Source organism: Nothobranchius furzeri, chromosome 14, assembly GCF_043380555.1.
Source record: "Nothobranchius furzeri strain GRZ-AD chromosome 14, NfurGRZ-RIMD1, whole genome shotgun sequence".
In the NCBI taxonomy this organism is placed as follows: Eukaryota; Metazoa; Chordata; class Actinopteri; order Cyprinodontiformes; family Nothobranchiidae; genus Nothobranchius; species Nothobranchius furzeri.
In genome coordinates this window covers 47,696,875-47,716,428 of record NC_091754.1, presented here as the reverse complement: position 1 = coordinate 47,716,428, position 19,554 = coordinate 47,696,875, and the positions used below count along the sequence as shown (strand labels likewise).

Genomic DNA, 19,554 nt, shown 5'->3' with positions numbered 1-19,554 from the left:
AAGGTCAACATGCCGAATATCACTTGTAACTGAACTAATTGTCATCCCTGCAAAACCATCCACACAGCACGATATCCCAATCCAAAATGACTTCCTATCTCTGGCTCCTTCAAAGGCAGTTCAAAATCTGGGTGTTGTGATTGATGAACACCTGACCTTTAAAGATCATGTCGCCTCTGTTGCTCGTTCATGCCGCTTTGCACTGTATAACATACGAAAGATCAGACCATACCTAACACAACATGCCACCCAACTCCTGGTGCAATCTACTGTCATCTCCCGCCTCGATTACTGCAATGCCCTTCTAACTGGTCTTCCAGGCTGTACTGTGAGACCTCTTCAAATGGTCCAGAATGCAGCAGCACGTCGGGTCTTCAATCAGCCAAAAAGAGCACACGTCACCCCTCTGTTCATTGAGCTCCACTGGCTACCGCTAGCAACACACATCAAATTCAAATTGCTAACACTAGCATACAAAGTCCGAGATGGTACGGCTCCCATCTGCCTGAATCCTCTTGCAACGGCTTACGTCTCGGCCCGGCTGCTCCGGTCATCACAGGATCATCGGCTAGCAGTGCCTACACCACGCTCAGAACAGTCCAGACTCTTCTCATGCATCGTTCCACAAATGTGGAATGACCTTCCAAGCACTACCAGAACAGGGGATTCCTTTTCGATTTTCATGAAACTCCTGAAGACCCTGCTCTTCAGAGAGCATCTTCTTATCTAGCACCCTCCCTGCACCCGTCCCCCCCCTCTCTGCTGCTCCTCCTTGTTCCCTCCTCTCCATGATTTATCATGCTGCCTCACTGTCACCTACGACTGACTGGAAATTGTTTGTTGTTATTGTTGTTGTTGTTAGCCTCAAGGTCAACATGCCATTTATCACTTGTAAGTCGCTTTGGACAAAAGCGTCTGCTAAATACATAAACATAAACATAAACAACCACTCTTTAAATCTGTAGGGAAGACCCCAGAGCTGAGACTGTTGTTAATGTTTGTATGGGATGGGCGATAAGATTCTCTTTAGAGCTGTTCATCAGGAAACCCTAAAACTGTTGGAAGAGGAGGATCAGTTCTAAAGTTGGGGTAATTATTTTACCTAAGGTAAGCTCTTTGGGATCTTGTGAATGGACAAAACTCCTAACTGAAGTTCTGGAGTTCTGCAGGACTGGTCTTCCTCAGCAAAGGCCATCTAGATGATGGATGACTAATCGATGATGCTATCCTGTGAGCCAGCAGAAGTCTACAGACAACAATGGGGACATTACAATATATTGTAGAATGTCCTGAAGTCCAGTCTCAAGAACTGTGGGATCCCAACAGAGGTCTAGGAGAACAGTGCACTCAGTCACCTTTAGAAGTGCTTTATGTGCTGCAAGAGACTTGGAATGCCAGTGGATAGCTCCCAACACCAAGCATCACGCCACACCGCTCTGCCAAGCCTAACACCTGGAGTGCCCTTGCATGTCCATAACCGTCGTATAGTTTCTGCTTTAGCCAATGGCCAGACACGAGTCCGCTCTTGTGGCAGGTTTACTACACGGGCCACTAGGTTGGGCCCATCAAGAGTTTCGAACATTTGCTCAAAAGATGAAAGTCAGAATGAGTGACTTGGTTTAGGTGATTAAAGTTAATTACCAAGTCAAAGTTTTATATTCTTGTCGCATTTTAACGTTTTAGGTAGATTTTATGAGAAGTATGAATGTCGGAAAGTTCTACTTAAACAGCGGTGTTCATACTTTCTATGGAGGTTAATGTAAAACAATCCCATCCTGTACATGTGGTCTGAATTGATGATATTTTAGCTCACCTGCAACTGAAACAAACTGTTGAGCTGCTGTTTCCGATAGCAGCAGTTCTGTAATTCAGTTGACCGTGACCGAACATTCGCTGCCCCCCAGGATCTTCAATTTGCTGGAGCTTAAGCTTTTTAAAGCTCCTGCATATCATTTACCTCCAGCACTCATAAAAGCTGCTCATATTCCTGGGAGGCAGCGCGAGCATGACTGACAAGAAGTTATTCACTTAGGCTGGTGTGTGGTGGAGGCTGCAGCAGCGAGGAGAGGGATGTCCTATGCCCATACATCAGGTTAGAGAGGGATAGAAAAAAACATAATGAAAAATGTCCTCGCTGCTGAGCTCTTTCAGGTTTATTAGCTCTTCTTGCTCTGGGGATGAAACCAGTATGGTTGCTTACTGGCTCGTTGTCAGACTTGCTTTGCTGAAATGATCAGAGTTTATAAATGTTAGTATTTGTAATAAAACTGCTAAAATGAATAAATTCATGCCCATGCTTCATCATCATCTTCATCAGTAAGGCTTGGTTCACACAGCAGGATTCTTAAGACTATTTTCAAAACATGAGAGGCAACACTAAGGCTGGACGCCCTGACCCTAACCACAGGTGATAGACCAAGCCCTTCACCGATCTTTAATTCCTATGAATTAATCTCGCAGATGGGTGATTGCAAACTTAAATGTCAAGTCAGTTGTTTTATGCACATATCACAGAGCTAGGATTCCTATGATGACACATAGCAATCCAGGATTCAATCATAACACTTTTGTTAAACCACTCGGAAATTCAACACAGCATCTAACCTTCAAAGCCTCTTTCATTGACAGAATAGTGGCATCTCCAACAGGAACGGTCTTTTTACATCCAGAAGTCTGAGAAAAGTTCTCCAGTAAAATAGTTGGTCTACAAAGTGTCTTTCATTCACAATCAAAAGTGATTTACTGCAGAAAACATGAAAAATTTCCCTCAGATGTGTCTTTATAACCTCTGTGTAGGGCAGAATGATTCTGGAAAATAATCCTAACTGCGTTTTTTTTCTTCAATGTTGCAATTTAAGTCACGATTATTTTCTCTAGGGGCTTTTCTCATATTTTTCAACTAACAGAAGCAAAAAAAAAATCTATGTAACTTGCACTGAATATAAACAAGTTTATGTATCTACATATTTATCTACATATCATATCTACAAGTTTGTTTGTCTACATAAACACTCACAAGTAAAGACAGAATGTTGTATTTGAAGGTGCGATGATTTGCAGCCAGGAGCACATCTTTGAAGGAACATAGGTATTAGCATCAACTGTGAACATTTATTAGCAGGAAAGAAGCGTGTCCTGTTTATTGAGGTCTTTTGTGTTTAGAGTTTTAGACGTCTTGTCCATGCAGAGCTTCCGTAGTTCAGCTACATCCATAGCTGCTAGCCAACACTCTGTGGAGTTAAAGTCTCTTACAGTTTTCTAGCTTTACTAAAATATCCGTCTGTACTTATTTGATTGATGGCAGGTTTTACTTTTTATTAGACTCCAAATGTAATCATTTGGCACGTTTCTAATTCATAATTTGCAAGAATGTAATCGATATTAGCATTAGCATCCCTATGGGTTTTTCCATGTATATTAGCATTGTGCAAACCACTCACTGCCAGTCAAATCGCATCCTTTACGATTAGAAAATCTCCTTTTGTCACATTGCAATTTAATTGCATATGCAGCCCTAGCTCTGTAAACATCCTCATGTTAGCCTCAAACTTTTGAGTGACGTCTTCCTAAACCAGTAAGGCGAAATCTTCAGTCAGATGTACCGCCCTCTATAATCACGTGTGTAGCGTAAACCAAGTACATCGCAGTTTATAACTGATTAACACATTAAATGAAAATAAACAATGAAATGTTACATAGAGCCTTAGACCTCACATGTGAAGATAAAATATCACGGACAGACCAGAGTGGGCTCTACAGTATGTGGTGTTCATCAACAAGGAATGGTTTCACACATGAACGTTCCTCGTCAGACTGGAAATCTGGCAACACGTCTCAAGATCAAGCCGTACCTTAGAGTAAACAGACATGGTGGAGGAGGAGCGTGCAGACTATAATCAGTCCATTGCATAAACGTTTACTATTATACAGCTGGTGAGGTGCCTTAAATGATTAAATAACCAATAAATAACATTTGGGACTTGGAAATGCTCTTCTAATACTCCTGGTTAGACTCTACCACATTTTAAAATGCAGCGATAATATCTGGTTAGGGTTAGTTTCTTATTCTTGTACCGTGATCTCTGCAACACTTACTCAGATAGACACAAAAATAAAGTTTCACATTGTTTGCTGTGAATGTGAAGCTTTTTGTGTCTTTAATCACAGCTTGGAACGTTTTCCTCTCCTGGTGTGATTGGCATTGATTTTCGTAGTGCCTGAATTCTGTTGCAGCGTTTTCATCCCCGCTGTGGAAACATTGATTTTATATTGAAACAGTTAATAAGGGTTTTCTTTCCCATCTTCATTCTGTCATCTCCCCATCTGCAGGTAATTTATGCTCTCAACACCAAGAATGATGAACACGAGGAGGAAATTGAGTCTCTGAAGGAAGCCCACGAGGATGAGGTATGACACCACCAAGCAGCAGAAGCTATGACTAGAAAAGAACAAAGCTAGAGATTGCTGTGAGGTTTCTCTCTAAGATGTTTTTGCCCTTTCAGCTAAGCAGGGTTTCCCTGACTCCTTTGCTGTTGGGGTTTGAGTTTGAATCTTTATGAGTAGGATTGATCCGATCCACATCTTCATCTGATATATTGATGATGTCACTGAAGAGTTCAAGTTCATTTTATTTCTAAAGCACATTTAATGACAAAAGCAAAGTTGACCAATTTGTTGAACAAAAGTAATAAAAACAACAACAGAAGTAGGAAAACTTGATTTGAAAAGACTAGGAGTTGGAGCTTGTCTGATGTGTAGTGGTAGACCGTTCCAAAGCTTTGTGGCCTGACACCTGATCGCCTCAGTGGACCAGCCTAGACCTTGGTGCAGCTACAACCTAAAGATCTAAGAGATGTAGGAGGCAAACACCCAGAAGTCTTCTTTCTCAGGGCTTTATTGGTCAACAATACAATTTTACTATCAATTCTGAATCAAACAGGAAATCAGTGAAAAGAGGCTAGCACTAGCAAAACATTTTTGTGTCGTTTCATTTGTGTCAGAAGATGAGCAACTGCAAACTTGCAAGGTAGGGCCGAATAACTCCCAACATATCGGGCATCACAAAAGTCCGGCTGGGACGTGACCATGGATCATCGATTTTTAGAAGATGAAAGCTTTAAACTGAAGAAGGACCACTGTACAACTGAGCTAATCTGTTCTTCAAAGGTGAAATTATTGTCAAACAAGTTTCTGAGGCTCAATTTAACAAAAGGCCCTTGACTGGAAGTGCCAGGATTACCACTCAGCCTGAGTCGAGACACTGAAGTAATGGTTCTAGTGGAGCAGAACAGCTACCCATTGGCTGAAGGTAGATCTGAGTGTCATTGGCATAGCAGTGGAATTAAATTGTTATAATTTATGAAAATTAGACCTAAAGGCAGGAGAAATAGAGAATCAGACCGGCCCCATAAGAGATCCCTGAGGTACTCCACGAGTACAGGGCGCTTAGGAAGACAGAATCTCCAAAGCTCAAGGAGAACTTCATGTTAGATAAGTAACACCTGCTGCAAAGTCTCCAACAAACCAAACTAACTAAAAAATAACTTTTTTGTATCTGCAGGTCTTTGCATGCTCAGTCTGATGCCTGTTATTGGTGTAGAAACATTGACAGAATATGATTAATCAGTTACCACAAAATCATCTTGTCCAAACATCATGAGAATAAAACAGAAAGGATTCCTCAGCAACTGAAGAACGCCTTCAAGATAGCTTCACTGTGACAAGTTTCCAAGAGCAGCTTTTACAATAACATGGAGTGTGCGCTAGCTCTTTGTCTAATTTTGTTGTGCTAGCTCTTTGTCTACGTTGTTGTGCTAGCTGATTGTCTAAATTGTTGTGCTATCTCTTTGTCTACATTGTTGTGCTAGCTCTTTGTCTAAATTGTTGTGCTATCTCTTTGTCTACATTGTTGTGCTAGCTCTTTGTCTATGTTGTTCTGCTAGCTCATTGTCTACATTGTGCTATCTCTTTTCTACATTGTTGTGCTAGCTCTTTGTCTACGTTGTTGTGGTAGCTATTTTCTTCATTGTTGTGCTAGCTCTTTGTCTATGTTGTTGTGCTAGCTCTTTGTCTACATTGTTGTGCTAGCTCTTTGTCTACGTTGTTGTGCTAGCTCTTTGTCTACGTTGTTGTGCTAGCGCTTTGTCTACGTTGTTGTGTTTGCTCTTTGTCTACATTTTTGTGCTAGTTTTTTGTCTGCATTGTTGTGCTAGCTCTTTTTCTACTTTGTTGTGCTAGCTCATTGTCTAAATTGTTGTGAGAATTTGTATTCCAAATCTCGTCAATCCTGTTGGTTTTTCCTCTCGCTCAGGTCCAGCACATAGTGACAGAAACCAGAGACAAGATTATGCAGTACAGGAGCAAAATGGCGGACGAGGCAGACCTGAGGCGGCGGTTGGCCAGTCTTGAGGAATCTGTGGAACTGCACGAACACATGAAGAGACAGGTCATTCATTGCTGCCGGGCTGCATGGCGACTTTGTGTGTCTGCAGGTTGGGTTCACCGTGGCTTTGCCTCCATTAAACTCAACATCAGTCACATGGACGTAGAGCTTTTGCGTCTCTAAGACTTTATGATTATGAAAGTGCCACCTTTAATGAAGCTGGTGTTTTGTTTCTGTCAGGCTCTAGCCGAGTTTGAGATGTACAGACAGAGAATGGAAGACTCGCAGCTCTGCACCGAGGCCCAGCACACACAAAGAGTGGTGTCCATGAGCAGAGAGGTGAGGCTTTGCATGTCCAACTGGGCCTACTGGTAAAACGCATGCTTGAAAATACTGTTCATGCAAAACCTTACATGTTATAGTCATTCATGTTTGATGCGTGTTCTCATTATGATCTGAGATTCAGTTCTTGTAGTGAGCTTGTTAAAATCATCCCCTCATGTAAATCCAAACACTGCTGTTGTTTTAGTAGAAGAAGAATGAGTTAAAGTCAAAGGTTACCAACCCTAGACCCCTTCATGGTGTGGACGAAAACCTGTTTAAAGCCCAAATGAACCTTTAATTGTTTTTTTCCTTTGACTTTGTAATGCATCCATGTATTTTAGCTGAATGCAGGTAAACAGGTTTGTTTAAAAGGCCAGAGTGACCCTTAAACGCCTCAAATTCTGTTTTTTATGACTAACTTAACTTTCTTTTAATATTTAAACATCACTGTATCTGTATCATTCAAGCTAATAAGTGTAGTTAGTGAGGGACCCTTAAACAGCAAATAAGTTCCTCCCTCCTACTGGGTGGAAGCAGAATTACACCTGTTGTAAACAACCCTGCCACGGCTGGTTAGAGCTAACAATGAGCTTACGCCAATGGAGTCCACCTGATACTAAAAATTACACAAAGCTTCACACTGTTGGACAATAAATATCATTACTTACAAGTCCAGTACCAACAAAGCCAGGTCACCATCAGTCCGTGATTTTTGTAGCCTCCTTTAGCTCCCTCAAACTAGCATAGGCCGTACCGATGTTTTAGCTCTTTGTTTCACCTCCAAAGACATTAACTTCCAGGCTCCGCCATGATGGCAATAGAATGTATTTTTATTGACGGCTGGCGGACAGGAAAACAGGCTAACTCTTATCCTTTCTGTTAGCTTTTGGCTCAGTAATCAGCTATTGTCATAAAGCAGAGACTTCCAACTAGTGTTCCTAGCCCTAGTGTTTTTCCAAAGGGATACTTTGGTCATTTTTAAGTATTTCTATGTGAAAGGTATAAATTATTACCATATTATCTGTTGTAGATGGTTTCTGATTAGAGTTTATGTCTTTTGAGCTAAAGGCTCATCTGAACGCAGCCAAGACAACATTATATAACATCTATTTCTGTCTACAACCCATAAGATGGTAATTCTTTTTGAGTTCATTTGCAAAAACAGATAAACAACATTTTTGATCAAAATCACCAAATGTTATTTAGACTGAAATCAACCAAAATCAATAATAAAAAGCTGCATTATTTTTGAAAATGTATAAAAACTGAGATATGTTCTTGCAAATGAACTCTTTATTTATATCTTTCACACAGAAACACACTTCAAAATGCCCCTTTAAGGCGAGGCAGCATCAGCAGGTAAGTGGTAAATGTTACCATTGATCAGGCAGTATTTTAGCTTTCCTAACAGATTTATTTCAGATGTAAACATCCAGGTGAGTAAAGTCGTGAGTGAGACAGATCTTCACTTCACGTGGAACAAAGTGTTGGCCTGCACAGAACCACGTAGGTGTGGTAGAGATTAATGAGTGGACCAAGCTGTTAAAGGTAATGTCCCAGAGGTGAGTTTAATCAGCAGTCGGCGTCGCCCCAGATCGATCAGCGGAGAGAAGAACCATCAGGACCAGAACAGACCGGAAGATACCGAACTCAGTCAACATTTCAGTATTTAGATATGAAAACCTTAAATACTAGCTTGTCTTCCAAGTGAAAAAACGCATGGTTTCCATTTTATCCACAAAAACATATTAGAGTACATTTCAAACTAGAATATCTGCAGCAGATATTCTGAACCGGTTGTTCACAACTCATTCATCAGGTGACGTAAAAGTCCTGCCTTTGAAGAACCATAAAACAGATCAAGCCAAGGAGCTCCAAATGTAAAAAACTATAGAAGAAGAAGCTGTTTTATAAAGCGTCTCATGAGGCGCCTCACAAGGACGAAAAAAATAATAAGATTAATAACGTAGACAAGTGCCATCATCATTTCATGCTGTCATGAAGCACAAGCTCATGTTCTTTTGTTATGGCATCAGGAACACCTGAGGCTAAGCTAAATTAGCATCTTTCTGTTTGGATTAGCGTATGCTAACATTGCTCTCATTCACTAGACGTTTACATTTACTCCTCATGGGCACAAATATAATATTTAAATTGAGAATGTATTTATTGATTGGATTGTGTCTTTATTATTTAGTTAAACGTCCCAAAGTCACAGAAAAGGTTTCTCTTTACCTTGCTGACGGTTTCCTTTGTGGTTGCAAACTTCCTCAGAGCTGACGCTGATGGTGGCTTCACCTCCTACTCCGTTTATCCGCGGGCAGCAGAGGACATTGTTGCCCTCTGCTGCCCGCTCTCCCCTCTCCGACCATCAGCATCAGCTCTGAGGATGTTTGCAGCCACAAAGGAAACTGTCAGCAAGGTAAAGATAAATCTTTTCTGTGTTTTAAAAAAGAACCAAAAATGGAATTAGAAGTCAAACACAGCAGGAACGTACCAAAGATGATCATTGTCCTGTTGGAACACCAACGCTTCAACCAACTAGCGCAGTGGTTCCCAAACATCTCAGCTCATGACTAGCTGGTAAAAAAACATTTACTATTTTAGTGTTATTGCGTCTGTTTTTTTGTTACATCTAAGACAAAATATAAACAAATATTTTTTTAAGTTTATTTGACTGTTTTAGATCTTCTGAAGGCTTTCCACTCTGTGTCTTGACCCCATCTTTGGAAATAGTCTCAAATAAAGTCCAAGAGTTGTGAGCGATTATGATGCTACCACCACCGTGCTTTACAGCTGGTACGCTGCTCCTAGGCATGACTCCTTCCAATCTTGGTAGTTTTGCTTGTCTTGTCTAGCTTAAAGGTGTCTCTCTCGGAGCAGGAGCTTCTTGGTCCTCTCCATCCATGGTGATGTAACCCTTTCTTTGCTGGTACTTCAGCGAAGTAGTCGAGTCTTTGTGGTTCCAAGTAGTTCCTGGACATCTTAACCAATACTGTCTTTTTTCATGAGGCTGACAGCTTGGTCCATTTTCAAGACCTCAGCTGAATGACAACAGCCAGACAAGACAACAACGCTGACAAGGACAACGGACAAACAACACATTGAGACGCAGACAGGGTTTTATACACAGGGTCAGGATGATTGGGAGATTAGCTGCAGGTGCGTGGGGAGAGAGAAACCAGGGAAACCTGGTGAAATTAATTTGCTAATCAGGGAGAGAACTCTAAGCTGAGGAGGGGAAATAAAACATAACCTATGACTAATAACCAAACCTAAAGACTAGAAGAACCAGATAAATAACTAAGGATCTAAGGAGAAAGGGAGAACTAATAAACTGGTGGGGAAGGAACAAGGAAGGAACCTAAAAGAAAACCTGAACCTATGAAGACTACAGGGGAAAACTAGCTAGATAACATAAATACAAAGAGAACTCAAGAATAAGTGAACCTGGGAAACCTGGTGGGAGCTGGAGACAAGAAGGGGCACAGGAAGCTTGGGTACACGTGAGGGGGATCCTAGAGGGTCATCTGGAGGGGTTGGGGACCTGAAGTGGCACAGAAACCTAAGGGGAGAACCTGGAGTGGGCTGGGGAACACATGAGGGGGACGCAGACCATGACAGGTTTAAGTTAGAGCCCGTTTAAGTCCTTTTGACCCTTCGTAGAACAAAAATACAAAAACCCTACTGAAAGAGACACAGATGCCCGTGAGGAGTTCACATAAACATCTGACCACGGCTGAGTTCAGCTACATGAACGAATCTGTTGTCATTACAAACATCACATCACGTCATATTTTTACATGTTTTTTCAGACACTCAGGAAGCTCGCTAGCTGCTAGCAGGCCAGATGTGTAGAGGCGCTTCTGTTGGCATGTCAGAGACTTGTCGCCTTGAGAGTGCTTCTGCAACAACACTCAACGAGTCCCAAACAGCATACATGATGTTTCGTGGTTTCACTAGGTGGAAGAGATGCGTCGGGATTTTGAGGAGAAGCTGCGGTCGTTCAGCCAGGCTCAGGCCCAGTTTGAGGCAGATAAACGGCGAGCGCTGGACGAGCTGAGGGCCACCCACCGCCAGGAGGTGGAGGAGCTGCGCGACAACCAGCAGAACCACAGCGCCTCCTCCGTGGAAGACCAGGAGAAATTGGCCGAGCTCCATAGACAAGAGGTGGGCTACGAGCATGAGAAACAGGAAGTTAGATGTGCTGTTGGATCGGGTTGGCTTTTGTGGAAAGATCATATGGCAAGTCCCTCAGTTTTAATCATGTTATTGTTTGAAGACGTGCTAGAGCTCTGAACATGCATGTCATTCTCTTCTTTTATCTCCATTTTTCCTCCAACTCAGTTATTACCGGTCAGATGTTCACAAAGAGTAGCTAAAAAGTAAAATATTAATACATTATTAAAACTAATGGCAGGAACAAAGTGTGGAGATACGAGACAACGGGCAGCACAAAGACCTGCCGGTTTGTTTGTTCATGCAGGTGGAGGCTTTGATGGAGAGGGTGGAGGAGCTAACAAAGGATAAGGTCCAACTGGTGGAGGAGTACGAGGCCAAGTTGGCCAAAGCTCAAGAGTATTATGAGAGGGAGCTGGAGGCCATGAGGAGGACACACCAGCTCACCACCGAGAACCTGCTGGCCTGGAAGAGGACTGAAGTAAGACCAAGTCAGGGTGGACGGTGACCGGCTGCTTCTTCAGCCTTCTGGTGACCAGTCCTCTCCTGTTCAGGTGGAGCTCCGGAAAGAGTTCCAGGCCCAGGAAGCGGCGCTGCAGCGCTCCCTATCCAAGCTGAGGAGTGAGCTCCAGAAAGCTCAGGAGGAGGCCCGGGAGAATCGGGACAAGACCAACCGGCTGCAGACGTCGCTGGCCAACGCCGAGGGGACCATCAAGGTGTGTTGTCACGGCTGGCTGCATGTGTAAAAAAAACACACACTCCCACTGCTGCAGTTACAGTTTTTGCTAACTGTGTTAGCTCACTAGCTCTTTAAGGGGACGCCTGCTTTAGCTCACCTGGGCTAGGAAGTGGGTTCAGTTGAAAGGAAAGCAGGTGCTGAAGCAGAAAAGCAAACGCCTCGGGGGTGGAATCTGTTTTCATTCGTGTCAGAGTGGTGGGAAAGGTAATGCAGTGTGCTCCGATAGGCCTGCAGGCACATCTGTAGCCGAGATGATGTTTAACGTCAGAACGTGTGTGTGTGTGTGTGTGTGTGTGTGTGTGTGTGTGTGTGTGTGTGTGTGTGTGTGTGTGTGTGTGTGTGTGTGTGTGTGTGTGTGAGCTACAGAACCTGCACAAGCAGCTGGAAGAAGCCATCCAGGATGGAGAGATCTGGGTGATGCAGCTGAAGGACACTGAGTATGAGCTGGAGAGCAGCAGGGAACGGGTTCAGCAGCAGGCCACTGAAATCCTCCACAAAGCCAGTAAGATGTTCCCCTACGGGCAGGTTGAGTCCAAACAGCTGTGTGCTGCTGTTTTACACATCTGGAAAGTGGAAAACTCACCTTTTGGCTCTTTTAGAGCTGCCATGTTGGTCTCTACTGCCTTTAGAAACGCTCCAAACATGAATACGTTTGCTTATACAAGCAGTTTGAGTCCCTTATTGTGACTCGACAGGTTTTCTGGTCTACTCCACCGTTCCAGCCGTCTCCGGTGTAAAGATGAAAATGGTGTAAAGGGGTCCTTCTCCAGATGTTCAACATAACTTAGTTCAGGACAGCAGACCATTGTTTGCTTCTTAGCTATGTGCTTTGGGTCATGCTCCTGTTGGAGGACTGAGACCGAGCTTTCTGACACCTGGCGTTGTGAGTCTCGTGGTGGCGTTGGCAGAAGTTCTGGTTGATCATATCTTCAGTTTCAAGTTATTTTACTTTTTACAGCAGACAATTGTTATCCTTGTTATTGCTACACCTGAAGCAGCACAGGGCCTGTAGAGAAAGAAAGAAACAAGACCAAGAACCGAACCTTGAGGGACGCCTTAAAAGTTCTACACGTCTCCATCAGGGTTTAGAGTTAGTATGTGGGGAAGATTTATGGCTGACCAGGTAACTGGACTGCTTTCAGGTCAGATCGGTTCCTTGCAGGCCACCCAGATGGCTCATGAGGCAACCATCAGGAACCTGGACCAGGAGCAGAGTCGTCTCAAGGAGAAGATCGGCAGGTTGGAGGAGGAGAGGGAGGCTGTGCTCAACCAGAGCCAGGTCGCCAACGAACAGCACAAACAGCAAGTGCTCAAACTAGAGCACGTACGTAGTATCTGACCTTTTCACTCGTCCAGGTCTGAGAAGAGACAAAAAGCCGAACCTGATTGTTTCTCTGCTTCAGTCTCTACGCGAGGAGCACCAGGGCTATGAGAAGGAGCTCTCCAGGGTCAGAGCCCACTATGAGGAGGAGACACTTCGCTTTAAGGAGGCTCAGGTCAGAGCGCTGGAAGAGATGGAGCAGAAGCACCGGTCCATGAGGGAGGAGGCTCAGCAGGAGAAAGAGGAGGAGAAGAAGCTCCTCATTACAGTAAGTCCAAGTGTTTCAAAGCAGCTGAGAATCGTAGAAAAGCCTTCAAACATCCAGTTCATCACAAACGTTCTGAGGAAATGAGTAATGATCCTGTAGCTGCCAGGTCTCAAATGTGGTAGAAATGAAGTTCTAGTGTCCGGCGTTTACAGATACCTAACTGTGCCTTCAGCTTCAGACGCCAGGTCTGTGAGATGCAAATGAGTAGATTATAGATTAGGGTTCTGAAGCTTTGAGTTGAGCTTTCGGCAGCCGTCGTGTAACTAGTGCCAAGTGGGACTGTGTTTGGATGAGATGGAGAAGCAGTTAAGCGCCAGCCTCAACGCCACGCAGAGCTGAGAGCGTCTGGTGGAACAAAGATGAAGTTTCACAGTTTTACTGCTTCGTTTTTCTACTTTTTAAGATGCTAAACCGTTACTCTCTAGCAAGCTTCAGCTGGACAACGCTTCAGGAGAGAAGCAGCAGTCATAAAACCAGTCAGAACAGGTCTGTCTTTGCTCAGAGGCACGTAGGCAGTGACAAATGAAGCTCTCAGAAGTTTTGTTTCCAGACATTGTAGCTGTAAAACCATCTGAGACTGCTAGTTTAGCCTAACTGGTCCATGTTAGCAGTACCGTTCGGAGCAAAGTGCTAATTGGCTGATTTTCACCGACGTTAAATCCTGCTCCGAGCCAATCCAGTTCAGGATGCGAGCTTGTGGGCGTGTGCTTATGGATTCCCGGGAAGACAGGAATGGTGACTAGAGGGGGTGATGGTTAGAGGACTGTTATTCCAGCTGGAGCTGCGGAGGAGAAGTCAGATGAGAGCAGGAAAGCAAAGAAAACCTTTTTATCTGAGCGTCGTGTCAGTCAGGAAAACACTAACGAGTTCCTCATCCAGTGAAAAGATACGGCTGATTCAAAAAAAGACTAACCCTAACCCTAGTTACTTCACAAGTCATTAGTCTCTGTTGGTATTTTCACTTTTATTGAATGTTTGGTTTCCTAACACTGGTAAAGTCTCATATGAGTGCCTTAAAGCTGAACTATTGTTCCTATTGTGGTATTTCTACAAGAATACAAACAAAAATAAACAATACATGAACCCAGCCTGCACAGATTGAAGCCCGAAAGCTTCCCTGACCTGGTTCATGGTCAGCTCCTCTGTACATGAAAAGTACTTTGTTCTCATCTTATGAATATCACACGCTGAATCCGTGTTCGTCCACCAGCTGTTCCGGACTTCCCGTAGACAGAAGTCCTGATGAAGACGCTTGCTTCCTGTCGGCTCCATGAACCGAAAATCAAATCGAGTTCAAACGAGGATTCCAGCCTTTCCGCGCAGTCTAGCCTACCAAAAATACAAATGTTGTAAAATAATTTTAATTTTCACCATTTTGAATCAAACTTAGCTATTTACCGGTGAAAGAATCAGATTACAGAGCAGAAGCTTATTCATGTCAGTATTTTACCCTAAAATGTGAACCTAATCCATGAGACACGCTCGTTTTTTCCTGTTTCTGCCTTTATTTGTTGTAATTGTGGACTCAGTTGTAAAATGTACCTTTGTAGGAGGAGTCAGTGAGGTCACATGATCACGTTTATTTAGAGCTGGAATCAGAAACATTAATTTACCTTTGAGACCAGTTTTCACTGAGGAATGGCGGCGTTATAGCATCCTTTTAGAAAATAATGGTAAATAAAATGTGTTGCACACTTGCAGGATCTCTAAAATGAGCCGGTTCATAAAGTTCCTCAATGTGATGTCACAAAAAGGAAATGAGTACATAAACCATACTTTCACCTGCCTAGGCTGGAGGTGTAACTTCTCTATTCTGAATCCCTTCCTGATATTTGAGCTCCTCATCCCATAGCAGCCAATCAGGGATGGGTGGGCGTGGCCAGCAACAGCTTGTTGCTTTAAAGTGTGAGAGCCCTGAAACGGCTCATTCTGGAAGATCCTGAAAATGTCAAGAATAGAGTTGTTTTATGTGAGAGTGACGTAGGGGGAAGAACGTCGAAGAACAATTTTAACTCGTTTAAAAAATGGGACATTTTATAGCTTCAGCTCAATATCTGTGAAAGTGAGCTATGGCTGTTGTGTTAGCGAAGACCAATCGGTGTTTTTGTCTCCTAAGAAGTGGTGAAGTGGTCCAGAATGGACAAAGTCAGAAGCAGAGAGGAAAAAGAGATTTCCTCCAGAGGAATTCAGAAGGGATTCGATTCTCCAGTCTGAAGGAGTCAAGTTGGTCAGCTCGACACATCATCCCTCTTTTAAGTGTAAATGACAAGTCACGTGTCCCTTCTTCATTCAGAAGCTCTCCGTCACACTCAGCAGCGGCCATGACTCCAGATTACTCCATAAACGGGATTTACGGCGGCTCGCTTTTCCTTTTAGGTTCTTTTTTGTATTTGAAAGGAAAAGGGGTCACGGTATCACAATGGTGGACAAAAGTGGTCTTATGGTCCACATCTCCCAGTTCTCTCACTGTCCTTTCATCCCTGTTGCCTCCTGCTTTACTTTCTTTCTCCTCCTCAGAAAATGAGTCAGGAGTTTGAGATTAAACGGCTGTCGCTGGAGGAGCAGAGGGACCGTCTCCAGCAGCAGCTGGACAACTTGAAAGAGGAGCTCACGGCCAAACTCAACATGGCCAATCAGGACGTACGACTCATCCGTTTACATGTCTCACATGTCTAATATGCCCCTTTTTCACTGATGACGCGAGTGACAACCACCCGATGGTCTCCACAGGTGTCCCACCTCCAGGAGCTGGTGAGAGAGGGGGAGCAGAACATGAGCTCAGCCAAGACGCAGATAAGCTGTCTGAAGGAAACTCAGGAGAAGCTCCGGATCGAGCTGGACGCAACCAGAGCTCGAGTTCGAGAGACTAGCAACCTTCTCACTGACCTGCAGGTAGGTGCAGAAGGTGTTGTCTCAACGATCTCAGCTACGTTCAGAGGTGCAGCGTAGCTGTCAGACTTCTACGGGCCCGAGAAGGTGCAAGTCCCAGTCAAGTTTTTAGTCTCTGATGTTCAGTAAGAATTTGAGGTCCAAGTCAAGTCTCAAGTTTTGAGAGGGTAGTCCTAGTCGAGTATTTGAGGAAAAGGTCCAAGTCAAGTCTCAAGTCTTTAAAGAGCAAATCCAACTCAGACCGTAGGACTTTGAGGTCCAAGTCAGGTCTAAAGTCTTTGAGGAGCAAGTCAAGTCTCAAGTCTTTGGATTTTGATTTCAAGTCAAGTTTTACGTCAAGTCTGAGGTCTTAGTGGAGCAAGTCCATTTCACATTCCAAGTCTTTAAGGTGCAAGTCCAATTCAGGTCTCAAGTCTTTGAATATTGATTCAAGTCAACTCTTAAGTCAAATCTTAAATGAAATTTCAAGTCTTTGAGGATCAAGTCCATGTCACATGCCAAGTCTTTAAGGTGCAAGTCCAAGTCAAGTCTCAAGTCTTTGATTATTGACTTCAAGTCAAGTCTTAAGTCAATTCTCAGGTCTTTGAATATTTATTCAAGTCAACTCTTAAGTCAAGTCTCAAGTCTTGGAGGATCAAGTCCAAGTCAAGTCTTAAGTCAAGTCTCAAGTACTTAAGTGGCAATTCCAAGTCAAACCTTAAACCTATAAAGGGCTTGACCATGTTTTCTTGCATCTTCATAGGGCAAGTCCAAGTCACGTCTTAAGTTTAAGGATTTTAAGTCCAAGGTGAGTCCAAGTCTTGAGAGGCCCAAAAAAGGTCAAGTTCAAGTCTAATTTTATGTTTCTGAGGTACAAGTCTCAAATATTTAGAGAGTGAGTCTGATTCAAGTCACTAGGCTTTGTTCCATTGTTTTTGATACCCAAGTCCTAGTCTCAGACTCGAGTCCACATCTAGTTTCTTAAAAACACTCGTTCTAAAGCCTCTTCTTCTCTTTACCTCCCTGATTCAAACACTCACATCTTCACATGGTTAGAGTTCAGTCAGTCTGCAGAAGATGGAGTTTCTCCAGGAGCAGGAGGAGCAGGAGGAGCAGGGCGGCAGAACGGGAACGTCGCTAAACATTCTGAACGCGAAGGAGCAGGAACCGAGGAAGATGAGCGCGGCGCTGAAGGCCAGCTGTGAGATAATGATGATGAGGCCATTGTGAGTGGAGTGGTCCTGTTGGAGCGAGAGGAGAGGAGCGTTGTGCAGGAGAGAGAGGGGGAGGGCTGGATACTGAAATTATGGGATGCACACTTTTCATGAACAAAGGAAAAGATAAGTGAAGAAAACAGGCGAGAGGAAAAATAACAAGCAGTAATTAGCAGAAACTGCAGCGGTCCGCTTCTCCATCCTTTCAGCGCCGCCGTCTATTTAAAGCAGGAGATTTGGATTAAAGGCAGCGCAGGATTTTACCGTTTGTTCACTCTGAGCTCGATGCGGCTCAGACAAAAGCAGCTGAGGCCAGACTGGATCAGTTTTTGTTTAGCAGGGGACGAGTCTGGTTGCTTTTATAGAAGCAGCAGAGACGAGGGTAGACCGCTGTGTCAAAGATAGACACAAAGCGTGTTTTCCAGGCAGACTCAGAACCTCCTGAGATGATAAAAGCTCAGATGAAGAGGAGAAACTCAGCAGATGTTCTTCATAAGCAGCCTTCAGGGTACGCCGTGACTCTGTAGAGGAAAACTTCAGCAGCAGAACTGCTGAAGCATCAAATAAAACCCAAACACTCAGTTCCTCTTTTCCAGTAGAGAAGCTTTTACCGTTTTCAGATGCACTGAAATGTCATCGTGTCATAATTTATGCTCCAAGTCTGGGATGAAGCACTCGAGCGAGCGGCTTCTCCTCGCAGCAGAAACAAAAACCAGCTCATAAAGCCGGATCCTGTCCTGATGGAGCTGGCCTCCGTCATGGCCGCCCTGGAGCTGCTGCACCAGGAGTGGATGTGTAGGTGGGGATGAGCCACCCTGCTGCAGTGTGTGGTCGGACACAGACGGGTTTTATCTTCATAAACATTCGTAAACAGACTCGTGTTTACTTGTTTTCTTCTTGCAACGAAGGGTCCAGCGGATAAACGAGGTCTGCTGCTGTTTTCAGGAGGAGATCGAGAGCCAGAAGCAGCAGCACGACGCCAAAGTGATGGCCATCAGGACGGAGGAGAAGCAGAAGATGGACAAGATGGCCGACGACTTGGATCAGAAATGGAGAGATGCTCTGAGGTGAGGAAAATACCTGACACCTGTTGTCCTCATGGATGTTAATCAGAATCAATCAGGAGACAGAGTTTGTGTGTTCGTCTGTAGGGAGGAGGTGCGTCTGCTGAAGGACGAGCTGACGGAGGAGTACGAAGCAGACAAACAGGCGGCGCTGACTCAGCTGTCCCAGCAAAAGGAGCTGGAGTTGATGGCGGCCAGAGAGGGCTGGCAGAGGAAAGTGGAAGACCTGCTGGAACAGGTGAACCCCCCCGTGTCACCGCCATTAACCAGCTGCCACAGGTTAGGTCTCAGCCAGGACGTTTCAATCAGAATGGACGCCGTGTGGTGGTGGGGACGCCTAGTTGGGACACCGTGTGTCAGACTGCTAGTGGGGACGCCGAGTGTCAGACTGCTAGTGGGGACGCCGAGTGTCAGACTGCTAGTGGGGACGCCGAGTGTCAGACTGCTAGTGGGGACACCGTGTGGGGACGCCTAGTGGGGACGCCGTGTGTCACACTGCTAGTGGGGACACCGTGTGTCACACTGCTAGTGGGGACACCGTGTGGGGACGCCTAGTGGGGACGCCTAGTGGAGACACAGTGTGGGGACGCCGTGTGGAGGCATCATATGTCAGACTGCTAGTGGGGACGCCTAGTGGAGACACCGTGTGGGGACGCCGAGTGGGGACACCGTGTGGGGACGCCGTGTGTCAGACTGCTAGTGGGGACACCGTGTGTCAGACTGCTAGTGGGGACACCGTGTGGGGACGCCGAGTGGGGACACCGTGTGGGGACACCGTGTGTCAGACTGCTAGTGGGGACACCGTGTGGGGACGCCGAGTGGGGACACCGTGTGGGGACACCGTGTGTCAGACTGCTAGTGGGGACACCGTGTGGGGACACCGTGTGTCAGACTGCTAGTGGGGACACCGTGTGGGGACGCCGTGTGTCAGACTGCTAGTGGAGACACCGTGTGGGGACGCCGAGTGGGGACACCGTGTGGAGGCATCATATGTCAGACTGCTAGTGGGGACGCCTAGTGGAGACACCGTGTGGGGACGCCGAGTGGGGACACCGTGTGGGGACGCCGTGTGTCAGACTGCTAGTGGGGACACCGTGTGGGGACGCCGTGTGTCAGACTGCTAGTGGGGACACCGTGTGGGGACGCCGAGTGGGGACACCGTGTGGGGACACCGTGTGTCAGACTGTTAGTGGGG

General features: G+C 44.9%; 1 protein-coding gene across 2 annotated transcripts in view; it reads left to right on the top strand.

Moving 5' to 3' along the window:
- fam184aa (family with sequence similarity 184 member Aa) overlaps positions 1–19,554 on the top strand; it is a 49,060-nt gene that overhangs the window by 12,730 nt on the left and 16,776 nt on the right. Inside the window, exons 2-15 of one of the 2 annotated variants that reach the window (XM_015952289.3) lie at positions 4,330–4,407; positions 6,311–6,445; positions 6,623–6,721; positions 8,021–8,065; positions 10,670–10,876; positions 11,193–11,366; positions 11,440–11,601; positions 11,991–12,126; positions 12,767–12,948; positions 13,028–13,213; positions 15,731–15,853; positions 15,944–16,105; positions 18,241–18,362; positions 18,447–18,597. In XM_015952289.3, the coding sequence (XP_015807775.1) occupies positions 4,330–4,407; positions 6,311–6,445; positions 6,623–6,721; positions 8,021–8,065; positions 10,670–10,876; positions 11,193–11,366; positions 11,440–11,601; positions 11,991–12,126; positions 12,767–12,948; positions 13,028–13,213; positions 15,731–15,853; positions 15,944–16,105; positions 18,241–18,362; positions 18,447–18,597 (1,962 nt within the window). The remainder of the gene's footprint in view (positions 1–4,329; positions 4,408–6,310; positions 6,446–6,622; positions 6,722–8,020; positions 8,066–10,669; positions 10,877–11,192; positions 11,367–11,439; positions 11,602–11,990; positions 12,127–12,766; positions 12,949–13,027; positions 13,214–15,730; positions 15,854–15,943; positions 16,106–18,240; positions 18,363–18,446; positions 18,598–19,554) is intronic. The other variant, XM_015952290.3, reaches the window with a different exon arrangement.